Below are 11,334 nucleotides of genomic sequence, written 5' to 3' on the forward strand. Positions count from 1 at the left end.
TTATACATCAGTCGACATCTCTTTGCTCTGACGGGTGTCCATTGACTGTGTGCCAGTGACAGACCCAGAAACATCGTCCTGGAAGGCAGTCTCCAAAACATTCATAAGGGATTTGCAGACTCTGTCCTTGAAATCTTGTCCCATGAACACATACAGCAGTGGGTTCATGCAACTGTTGAGAAAGGCCAGGCTGGTGGTTATAGGGATTCCAATAGTGGTGACATGGTTTAATGTTTCACTGTGATAAATCTGGAAATTCAGCAACTCTATTATAGTCATGATATGAAAAGGTGCCCAGCACAGGAAGAAAGTGGTGATAACGGCTGCAATGATCTTGAAGGGGCGACTTGAGTGGCTGGCCAGGGTGCGGTTTCTTCTGATGCGATGGATTATCACAGCGTAAGAGGAGACGATGACAGTGAAGGGGACAACAAATCCCAGGAGGAAGCGGGTGATGGTCATGGCCCGATGACGAAACTGTCGTAGCTGAATCACAGACGGCGTTTCGTAGTCATCGGAAAAAGCAAAGTTGTTGAAGCAAAGGGTGATGTCTTCACTGACATATGATGGTCCAGTGTCCCTGAACACGAAGGATGGAAGGCTGAGAATCAGAGCCAGAGCCCAAACCCCCAGACTCACACAGGACGCCCTGCGTACACTTCGGTAGTTCTGGGTCCAGACGGGCCACACCACGGACACGAGTCTGTCCACGCTGATCACCACCAGGATGTAGATGCTGGCAAAGATGTTCAGGGAGCTTAATGCACCGGTTACTTTGCACATGAACTTGCCAAAAGACCAGTGGAAATTCAAGGCTGTGTAGATGACACTCAGGGGCAGAAATGCCGTGAAGAGGAAGTCGGCCACAGCGAGGTTGAGGAACCAAACTGTGTTAACTGTTTTCTTCATCTTGAATCCGGTCACCCAGATAACCACTCCGTTCCCGAGTACACCAAGAATGAAGGCCAGGGAGTAAACAACGAGAGACATGATGTTGAGCGACTGTCTCACCTCAGCATAATCGTCAATATAGAAAGATTCATTGTTTCCTGGTACAGCTGTTGTACTGATGTTATAGGAAGGAGTAGCATTCATCTCCATCATATTGATCCCTGCAATGGCAACATGAAGAAACAATATCAATATTTTTCTTTTTTTATTTTCATATAACACACATTTGCATTTACCAAGGGTGTGCCACAGGGATCCATGTTGGGCCCTCTTTTGTTCACTATTTGTCCGAGTGTAAAATTCATCTTTACGCAGATTATACAGTTTTATACTGTGTTGCTGAACCTGTCTCTGGTTTAATGAACAGCAAGATGCAAGTACTAATCTTAAAATAATACTTCATTTAAAGTCGGTTTATGAAGGAGTCAGCATTCAACAAATCCGTGAAATGAACAGAACAAAATCAATTTAAATCAATAAGTGATGATTTCCACGAGACAAAATTCATGACATTCTCCAGTTTTAAAGTCAAAGAAAGTAATAATTTGATAAAATTGGTTTAGTCACTATGCTCATCAATTATGTATAATGCATTATTATTATTGATTCAAATCAGACTATTTTAGTGTCATATTTCCTTTTAAACCACTTCGCTGGTTTAATCTTGCAAAAAAAACAGAAAATTCTAAGAAGAAACGATACCTTTCTTGGTCGAGGGTGATCACGTCCGTGGCAGAAGTAATGAAATTGACAGATGAAAATCTTCGAAATGTGATTTTCAAGCCAACGCCCACTGCGCGTAGAGGAGGAACTACAGCCAGCAGACTTTCTTTTTTTGTCCACATCTCTCGTTAAGACATTTAAACTGTAAGTAAAGTGCAATTAAAATGTTTTTACAATTGCCAAAACAAAAACAAGTCTTCATTGATATGAGCAACTCCAGTACATCCCATCACACTGAGCAGCATCTTGTCAGTGATGCTGTTTCTGGATGAGATACAAACAAATAAAGAAATGCAAAAAAATGATTTAGTTTATATCAAGGAAGTTGCACAAATCTTTTGTTCCATCCTGTTTTTACATCTGTATATTTCAACATTTTGAAACATGCCCACCAATGTCACGGCAGTTTGGCATTTCTAGTGCCCACAAATTTAAGGAACTACAAAATGTTTTCACAAACAGTTCTGGCTTCACTGTTAAAAATACTCATGCTGACACCATGACATGAAACACAATAGAGAGTATACTGCCTGTATTCCTAATGTTGACATTTGTTTTTGTTTCATCACGGCGGAAAAGCGGAGGCGTGAAGAGACTGGTGAGAGAGTCCTCAACACCAACAACACAAAAGATATGTGGCAGGTGGTCCAGCATGTCATACAAAAAGCAGGAGCAGCCTCATCATGTCGGAGGCCACGTTGCCAGATTGGCCTCTAGATGGCCCCCTACTGTCCACTGTCCGAATCCACAGTGGCTGTGAGAAAACCCTGATGAGAGGGAATATGAGTAAAGCTGCTGAGCCTGATAACATCCCTGGTTGTGTACTAAGAACACGTACCAACCTAACCAATGTCATCACTGACATTTTTCAACCAATTGCTGTCACAGGAGAGTGTTCCCACCTGCTTCAGGCAGCCACCATCACTCCTGCATGCCTCGCAAGTCTGCTGGGTCCAACTGAATATCGCCCTGTGGCACTATTTTGTCTTAAAAGAAGAACTTGGAAGAACTTGGAATCCATGGACAGGCTCTGCGGCAGAACGTTACAGCACTTTCTCAAGCAGCTGAAAGAGGCAGCCAGTGGATCTGGATCAAACGGAAGGACCCTTGCTGGGGTATAACTTCATGACCCTCCCACCCCTACCCAACCCAATTCAGATCCCTCCAACTTAAGGAGGGCATATAAGGTATGCGGTCAGCTGTAGAGCTGGCTCAGGGAAGAGGACGCCCCTGCCTTGCATAGTCCCGTGGGAAGTCTTATTCGGGCATGGGACACAAGCTAAGGCCTGATCACCCTTCGGCTGGCCACCTTTGATGAGGGTGTTTAGTGAGTAAAGGCCGAAGCACCCACTGATTCGAAGGCACACTACTGAGGATGTGTCCCAAAAGTGACATCATAACCCAGCTTAAGTAAACCTCCCATGCCACTCTCTCAACATCACGACGAAGCTCATGTGAGTGCATACCATCTACTGGCACAATGGACAGTTTTTAACATCTCGTCCCGTGTTTTATGATTCTACATTTAATCCAAGTCTAATTCTGGAGGGGGAAAAAACCCTCCTAAACATGTCGGAAAACATAAAAGGGATTTTGACGGTGACATTTTGTTTCTCAGCTTTTATTTTGTACATATATTTTGTACATCATCATATCATCACTATGACAGGATTACAAACAAAACCTGGTCATCTCGAAAAAAAAAAAAAGGTTGCAGAAGAAAAAAATAACTGTATAATGGATTTAGGTTGATATCCAACCTATTATGCTAAAAAACAAAGCAGACCTTACATCAAAACATGCTTCAGATTAACCAAAAGAATGTTTTATGAGGATTTACATGGTGTCAAATTTTCATTAGAGAAAAGCACAAGATGTGTAAAACAGCTCTAGACTGAAACAATAATGATAAAGAGCGCCTGCAATGCCACAGATAACCATTTCCTTCACCAGGAACAATTGTACACGTCTGGGTTATCTACAGTGTGTTCTTCTTCACTGCAGCATCCTTTTCTACTTTTTCTTCATCAGATTTCTGCTGACATTTAGAGACACAAATGAGGTGCAACTGATATCTTCAGTTTCAAAACTACTTATCAGTTGAAAAAGGCACAACCCTAAACACTTCTGGCAGGATCTCAGTGTTAAACATCCATTAATGCACAACAGTATGGCGTCGGCTGAAATGCTCACTCTGTTTGAAAAGTCTCCTCTTTTAATTGATAGAAAATGACATTGCGACATTAAAGGAGAACTAAATGTTCTCATGATTTTTCCCCTAATGTGTACAAACTATTTCACTAATAAAATAAACAAATGTATCATAACATTTACCCAATTGAGATCACTAGGACAATATCCATCTGGCATGTAAAAGCAAATGGTAAAACCACAAATCACTTTGTACAATTCCATCCATCCATTATCTTAACCGGTTATCCTCATTAGCGTCGCGGGGCGCTGGAGCCAATCCCAGCTGTCAAGGGGCGAAGGCAGGGTACAGTTTGTACAATAGAAGACGAAAAATCTATCAATGTGCTACAGTCTTTATTTTTTTCACCACAGGTGGAAAACAGTAAAGTATGGAAGCCCATTGCCGCCACACACACACACACACACCAAAAAAAAAATGAGGACAAAAAAATAAATAAATAAAAATTAGCACAAAAAAAAAAAAAAAAAATTAGGACCAAATAAAAATTATAATAATATTTTTTTTTTGGTCCTAATTTTTTTTAAATGTTTTTTTTTTGTGTAGCGGAAATGGGCTTCCATAGTAAAGCCCAAATCATATTTCAATAATAGAAAATTACAATAGCAAAAAAAAATTACACAAATTTTATGGGGTTTATCAAGGGTGTGCCACAGGGATCCGTTCTGTGCCCTCTTTTGTTTACTATTTGTCTGAGTGTAAAATGAATCTTTACCCACATTATACAATTTTATACTCTGTTGCTGATCCTGTAGTGAAGATCCATGTATTAATCTTCAAATAATACTTAATTTTAAAGGTTTATGAGTGAATTAGAATTTAACAAATCTTTGAAATTAACAGAACAAAATTGATTTAAATAAATATGTCAAAGACAAACAAAGCACACATCTTGTACACATCGGTGTTCATCGGGGTCAATTTGACCCCAGGCTTTTTTTTCAGTGTGTAAAACATAAAAGAAATATCAACATGTTACACACATTGGTTTTGCTTGCTTATGATATTGATTATATGATATTGTTCCTGTAACATACATTTGTATAATCTTCAGAAAGTTTTAGAGCCCTAACCTTACATAAAAATCATTCACAAACGCTCCGAGCTCTCTGATTGAAGTGGTTTAGCCAATATACTCATCATTATTTATAATGCATTATTATATAATCAGAGGTAATGGATCATGTCAGACTTTTTTAGTGTCATAGTTCCTTTTAACAACCTCATCGGTTTAATCTCGCAAAAAAACCCATAAAATTCAAAGAAGAAACGATACCTTTCTCGGTGGAGGGCGCTTACGTTTGTGACAATAAGCAATGAAATTGACAGATGAAAATCTTAGCAATGTGATGTCAGTCACACCAACGCACACTGCACGTCGCGCCATCAGATCGTTTTCTCTTCTGTTTTTTTCATCTCTTATCAAGACGTGAACTGTGAGTAAAGTGCAAATAACAACGATTCACAATTTCTAAAACTAAACTGTGTCTTCATTGATATAATGATACAATCTTCCCCATGAAACTGATTGGTAAACTTAGCACTCTGGGCTTCAGTTCCTCACTTTGCACACATTTAAGCTGATGGCACAGCCTTGGGTAGCAATTTGGGATTTAGTTTTTAGCTCTTGGATACATGGACATGTGAACTGATGGAGCCTGGGATCGAATCATTGACTTTCCGGGCAGTAGACGACTCACTCTGCCTCCTGAGTCACAGCAGCTCTCAGGCTGTATAGACGTGGATGTGGGACGGCAGAGAACGCTGGTTTTATCGGAACAGAAAAGATGTACCCTGTATTATGCCTTGACGCAAAATGTAAGACATAGGGAGTAAATATTAGGTTATCATATAATAAATGACAAGTAACACAATCATCATTGACTTAATATAAATACCTCAAGCGTAAAACTGTATATAGGAGCCATGAAACCTTTATTTCCTCACAAACAAACAATTTTAGCCAGTTTTTGAGTGCACGGTTTTGCTCCAGAGGACAAACCTGAACTCACACATGTAATACGCAACTAAACCCACTTTTAGAGTAAACTGAAGCACTCCCATCAAACCATAACTTTAAGCTGATAAGACCTTATGAAATATTTATGCACACACGATGAGCACTATACTGTAAAGGGATACGGATAGATCTTCAGGTTTTCATGTATTTTTTCTTTTGAGTATAAACTATCATTACTCCTATTTTACTCATAACATGAACACATTCACTATTGATGTTAGACAATCAAGTGTATCAGAATAATAAGACATAATACCAGAGCTACTAATAATGACCGACTTTGGCACTAAAAGTCTACCCATAATATTTATACAACCACAAACGACTGATGATTTACCCGCTTCCCGACTACTAGGCTGGAATGCCTTTAATATTGCAAACCGTGCCACAAATCTGTTTGCACTATCCAAAGCATATGAAGGGATATAAAACAATCTGTGCTCCAGGCTTATTATTTTCCCTTTTGAAGTTAGCTGTTCTTATTCTGAGAAGAAGGTAATTGGTAAAACAGCTCCCTCTACTATAGCCGTGACTCAAATAATAATGAGGAAGTGAAGAAACAATGAAAAGTATGTACCGCGATGAGCTTCTTGCTCGTTGTGTGTTACATTAGATAGTTGTGTATATGATATAGACTCTTTCTGTACAAGAGAAAGAGATTCCATGCACAGCTTTTGTGAAAGCTAAGTGGTCATTATGGGATGTACATCATGAGAGGAAACGCGGTCCAATTGATTTTAATAATGGAAGTAATGGTAACCACAAGAACTACAAAAACATCATAATCATTATCACCATTTATGGACTCTCTGCAGAGATGGATACTAAGGATGAAAAAAATACTAAAATAAAAAGAGTCAAATCACAATTTACATTGTTTACATCAGACATTTTATGGAGAGGTTCATCACAATATGCCACAATACCAAAGTCATACAATACACAGAATAGGTGTGTCCTTTTCACTTTGTCTCCATTCAATTAGTCGATTGATAACCGATTGATCTTTTCAAAAATATTCACTGATTCTAATTTCTAAAATGTGCTGGTGATTTTTCTTTCTCTTTTTTTTTGTTGATAGTAAACGAAATTAAGACACTCATAGGTGTCACCTCAGATGTTTGGTGGAGAAAATCAAGTACAAAACTGGCAGATGAATCAAGAATGAAAATAGCCTCAGAAATAAATGGAGAACATTTTTCATTGAAATTCTCGGATCATGGCACTCTGCGTATCACATATCAAACAGATCTCCCTCAAAAAGTAATTAACAATGATCAAAAGATGAAACCAATACAATGCAGCTTCTACTTTAAACCTAGTCATATCATAGTCACTCTCAAAGGTATTGATCAGGTGTACATTAGCCCGTCCTAGTGCTGAATAACATTGGTAAAAACATGTTTATCAAAGCATGCAGTGTACATGTAGCAGTCAAAAGACAGTTGAATCGGTATTGTTGCACAATGGCAGGCAACATAAGTAATCAACATTACAGGCAAACCTACAAAACTAAATGAGTTAAACAAAATCCAATGTAATTTGGTAGTGTAATTTGCACCAAAGATGCAGTGGTTGTTCATCACTATTACACACCGTAGATTCTTTATTATTACTCGTTAGTGCATTAGTTTACAACCTACTAAATTCTTTGGCAATACATGCATTGTGTTCTTTGTCAAACTAGCTGAGTTGTTATTGAGATGATGCGCCAGATTTTTCTACAATCTTGGCCTATAAACAACTGGTGTTGAGTTTATGCGACATAATGTTCCCTTTGTCAACCAAATCCAAGATCCTTGTTGCACAAATTAAACCATACACTGATGTGATATCTACTTTCAAATTACAAGAACTTTCCCCTATACGGCACATTACATATCCACAATGTCTTGTATGGAATCTGAGGATCCTGCTGTGAGTCACATTGCAGCAACTGTGTAGTGAAAAACACACAATGTTACTCAAAAGATAAACGTAGAAGTTATTGTATAATATTACCGCTTGTAATATTGTGAATGCGAATGGTGAAGCTGCCAATCATAAATCACCTCTTGAGAAAACAGTAACAGGTGTAATGTTTCAATTTCAGATAATGTATACAGATTGCCTTGAGGGTTCTTTGATTAAAAAAAAAACCAGCAGAAGCCAAGTTATGTGTTATATACAATTACATTTGCTATTTACAGTATTATTCATGTTTTGAAACCATGGAAAACCTCACACCTCAGCATCAGAAACCGACTTCTCTTTGCTCCGACTGGTGACCATTGAGTTTGTGTAGGTATAGGAGCGAGAAACCTCTTCCTGGAAGGCAGTCTCCAAAACATTCAGGATGGATTTGCGGACTTTATCCTTGAAATCTTGTCCCATGAACACGTACAGCAGTGGGTTCAGGCAACTGTTGAGAAAGGCCAGGCTGGTTGCTATCGGGACTCCGATCGTGGTCACGTGGTGTAATGTTTCACTGGCGTGATTAGCCATGTGATTCACCAACTCAATCAGAGCAATGATGTGATAAGGTGCCCAGCACAGGAAGAAAGTGGTGATAACGGCTGCAATGATCTTGAAGGGGCGACTGGAGCGGCTGGCCAGGGTGCGGTTTCTTCTGAGATGATGGATTATCACAGCGTAACAGGAGACGATGACAGTGAAGGGGACAACAAATCCCAGCAGGAAGCGGGTGATGGTCATGGCCTGATGACGAAACTGTCGCAGCTGAATCACAGACGACGTTTTGTAGTCATCGGAAAAAGCAAAGTTGTTGAAGCAGTTGATGATTTCTTTATTGTCGTATGACGGCCCGGTGTCTCTGAAGATGAAGTAGGGAGTGCTGAGAATCAGAGCCAGAACCCAAACCCCCAGACTCACGCAGGACGCCTTGCACACACTTCGGTAGTTCTGGGCCCAGACGGGCCACACCACGGACACGCATCTGTCCACGCTGATCACCACCAGGATGTAGACGCTGGCGAACATGTTCAGGAAGCTTATTGTGCTGTTCAGTTTGCACATGAACTTGCCAAAAGGCCAGTGGAAATCCAAGGCTGTGTAGGTGACACTCAGGGGCAGAAATACCGTGAAGAGGAAGTCGGCCACAGCGAGGTTGAGGAACCAAACTGTGTTAACTGTTTTCTTCATCTTGAACCCGGTCACCCAGATAACCACTCCGTTCCCGAGCACACCAAGAACGAAGGCCAGGGAGTAAACAATGAGAGACATGATGTTGAGCGACTGTCTCAGCTCGGCGTGCTCGTCCTTATAGTCATACTCATCGTCGTCGTCGTCGTCGTACAAGGAGCCATTTCTTCCAGTAGGGTCTGATGTATTGAAGTTATAGAAAGGGTAATCAGTCATTATCTCCATCATTGTCTTCCAGAGACCTGCTGGAAAAAAGAAATTGCAACCAGAGGTCAGTAGCCGTCCGTAGTAATAATGCATGAAATTAAAAAATGTCTGAAAACTGTGAGTCCAACACAATCTCCCACACACCCTAAAAAAGTACACTAAACTACAATGTACTGTACAAAAATCACTGTACCTGTCAAAGTACTGAAAAACCACTGTAACCAAAAATCTATTGTAAAAATCACTGTACCCAACAAAGTACTGTAGAAAGTTAAAGTAACTAATAATATACTATAAAATATCACTGTACCCAACAAAGTACTGTAGAAAGTTAAAGTAACTAATAATATACTATAAGACATCACTGTACCTAACAAAGTACTGTACAAAGTTAAAGTAACTAATAATCTACTGTAACAAATCCCTGAACCCAACAAAGTGCTGTGAATACTCACAGAGTAAGCCACAATGTACTTTAAGAAAAATACAATTTCAACTAGAAGTCAATAACCAACCCTATAATAATGCATGAAATTAAAGTTTTTCTGAATAATTCCACTCTTTAAAATGATAAATTGTCAGCTTGGCACACACACAGTGCTGTTCACATAGACATGACTTGTGTTGTCGGGCAACAGCTCCTATTGTACTTCGCGCAACTAGAAATGAGAATGACAAAATAAACACACTCGAAAAGTATTGCAACATGCAACGCTCACACACACACACACACACACACACACACACACACACACACACACACACACACACACACACACACACACACACACACACACACACACACACACACGCACACACATGCAAAACGCGCACCGATTTCCCCCCCTGAATGAAAGTCACACCAGTGCACAAAAGAAACGGGAACAGAGTCTTTGCCGCAGAAGATAAATCCTCACTGTCAATTTCTTCTAAAGACTTCTGTCGATCACAAAGAGCAGCATCTCCCATTCAAATCCCAAAACGAAGATATTTAACATGACGCGTTTACAGTCTATTTCTTGCACAGCAAATGTTTCTAAAAAAAAAAGGATAACGAAGCTACAGTACCTCCCGAAACTGTCCGACAAGGAATGTGTCGGCTGGAAAACGCACACCGAGTCTGTCTGAGGAGTCAATGAAAGTCTTGCAGTTCTGATCCACGACTCCTTAAATATGTGACGTCATCGCTTAAGGCGCTTGAGGCGGGACCTTCGGCGGCGCCCCCCCCCTCCCCCTTCCCCCCTCCTCCCCCTCCTCCTCCTCTTTGGGGGCCTTTAAACCTTGAACGCGAGTCTTTGGCTGTATATGCATTGCAGTGCATGTTCAATATTGTTTTCTTTATTCTTCTACAACAAAACACAATCTCGGTTTTCTAGAAGGTGGATGGAGATACTGGATGGAGATGCTGCATATATGTGAACTTCATGATAATATACACAGTCAGTATATCTGCTGTCTCTCTGAAAGTGTGTTGCTCTGGTATAATCTGAAGCATAATCTAAAATCATGCCAAGACACGCCTCGTTCAATTGCCAAATGATGGAGCCTTAGTTCTTCGGGAAACTCCAAAAGGGAAAACAGCAAGTCAACAAACAACTAAATACATAAATTGTGGGTTGTTGAGATGACTACCTGAGAGTGAGTGGAGTTGTGACTTCTCATCGGTGACCCTGCAGCGTAATGTGTTGTTCTCTGTGTGGGTTGACCTCACGTCGGCTTGAGGTGAAGTGCACTTGCATTGTGTTGACTGTGTGAGTCGACATCTGATCGTGTAGCTTACATCTCTCCTCTCTCTTCAGCCTGCAGCACGTGTAAGAAAGTCACAGCAGCATCTGTCGATAATTTAGGGTTGCCGTGCAGTTAAAAAAAAATAAATGGGAGGCCACACCCTCCGTGCCACTGTCCGCTTGAAGCTGGACGCATAACTGCGGTGCCTCTGTAGATTCAAACCTGCAAGCAAAAGAGATCTGCTCCTATTTTCAAGCATCTCATTTTGCACTATCAATCCAATCTATTTTGATTGACAAAATACTTTGAGATGAAGTAGAAACACTACTCAAACAACACATTCACAACAGGG

At 40.3% G+C, this 11,334-nt stretch overlaps 2 protein-coding genes across 4 annotated transcripts; both read right to left on the minus strand.

Moving 5' to 3' along the window:
- LOC137780836 (chemerin-like receptor 1) lies at positions 1 to 1,112 on the minus strand. The gene has a single exon (XM_068569132.1). The coding sequence runs from the start codon at positions 1,102 to 1,104 to the stop codon at positions 1 to 3; it is 1,104 nt and encodes a 367-aa protein (XP_068425233.1). The 5' UTR covers positions 1,105 to 1,112.
- Positions 1,113 to 7,479: 6,367 nt separating this feature from the next.
- Positions 7,480 to 10,976, minus strand: fpr1 (formyl peptide receptor 1). 3 transcript variants are annotated; one of them, XM_068569129.1, is made up of 3 exons: positions 10,887 to 10,976; positions 8,133 to 9,289; positions 7,480 to 7,842 (listed from the first exon to the last, which is right to left on the minus strand). In XM_068569129.1, the coding sequence occupies exons 2-3, from the start codon at positions 9,273 to 9,275 to the stop codon at positions 7,753 to 7,755; spliced, it is 1,233 nt and encodes a 410-aa protein (XP_068425230.1). In that variant the 5' UTR covers positions 9,276 to 9,289; positions 10,887 to 10,976; the 3' UTR covers positions 7,480 to 7,752. The 3 variants fall into 3 exon arrangements, with proteins under 3 accessions (XP_068425230.1, XP_068425229.1, XP_068425232.1); XM_068569128.1 differs by lacking the exon at positions 10,887 to 10,976 and adding an exon at positions 10,323 to 10,404 and having other exon boundaries at positions 8,133 to 9,292; XM_068569131.1 differs by lacking the exon at positions 10,887 to 10,976 and adding an exon at positions 10,323 to 10,378.
- Positions 10,977 to 11,334: the final 358 nt, after the last annotated feature.

Source organism: Clinocottus analis, unplaced genomic scaffold, assembly GCF_023055335.1.
Source record: "Clinocottus analis isolate CAN_PGR_092001 unplaced genomic scaffold, fCliAna1.0.p SCAF_9, whole genome shotgun sequence".
Taxonomy (NCBI): Eukaryota; Metazoa; Chordata; class Actinopteri; order Perciformes; family Cottidae; genus Clinocottus; species Clinocottus analis.

What these genes read in the sequence shown, in the direction of transcription:
- LOC137780836 (XM_068569132.1), bottom strand. Translation starts at nt 1,104, where the DNA reads ATGATGGAGATGAATGCTACTCCTTCCTATAACATCAGTACAACAGCT.
- fpr1 (XM_068569129.1), bottom strand. Translation starts at nt 9,275, where the DNA reads ATGATGGAGATAATGACTGATTACCCTTTCTATAACTTCAATACATCA. An exon ending in AGTCGGTTTCTGATGCTGAG is followed by an intron (nt 7,843 to 8,132) that starts GTGTGAGGTTTT and finishes TTCACTACACAG; the next exon opens with TTGCTGCAATGTGACTCACA.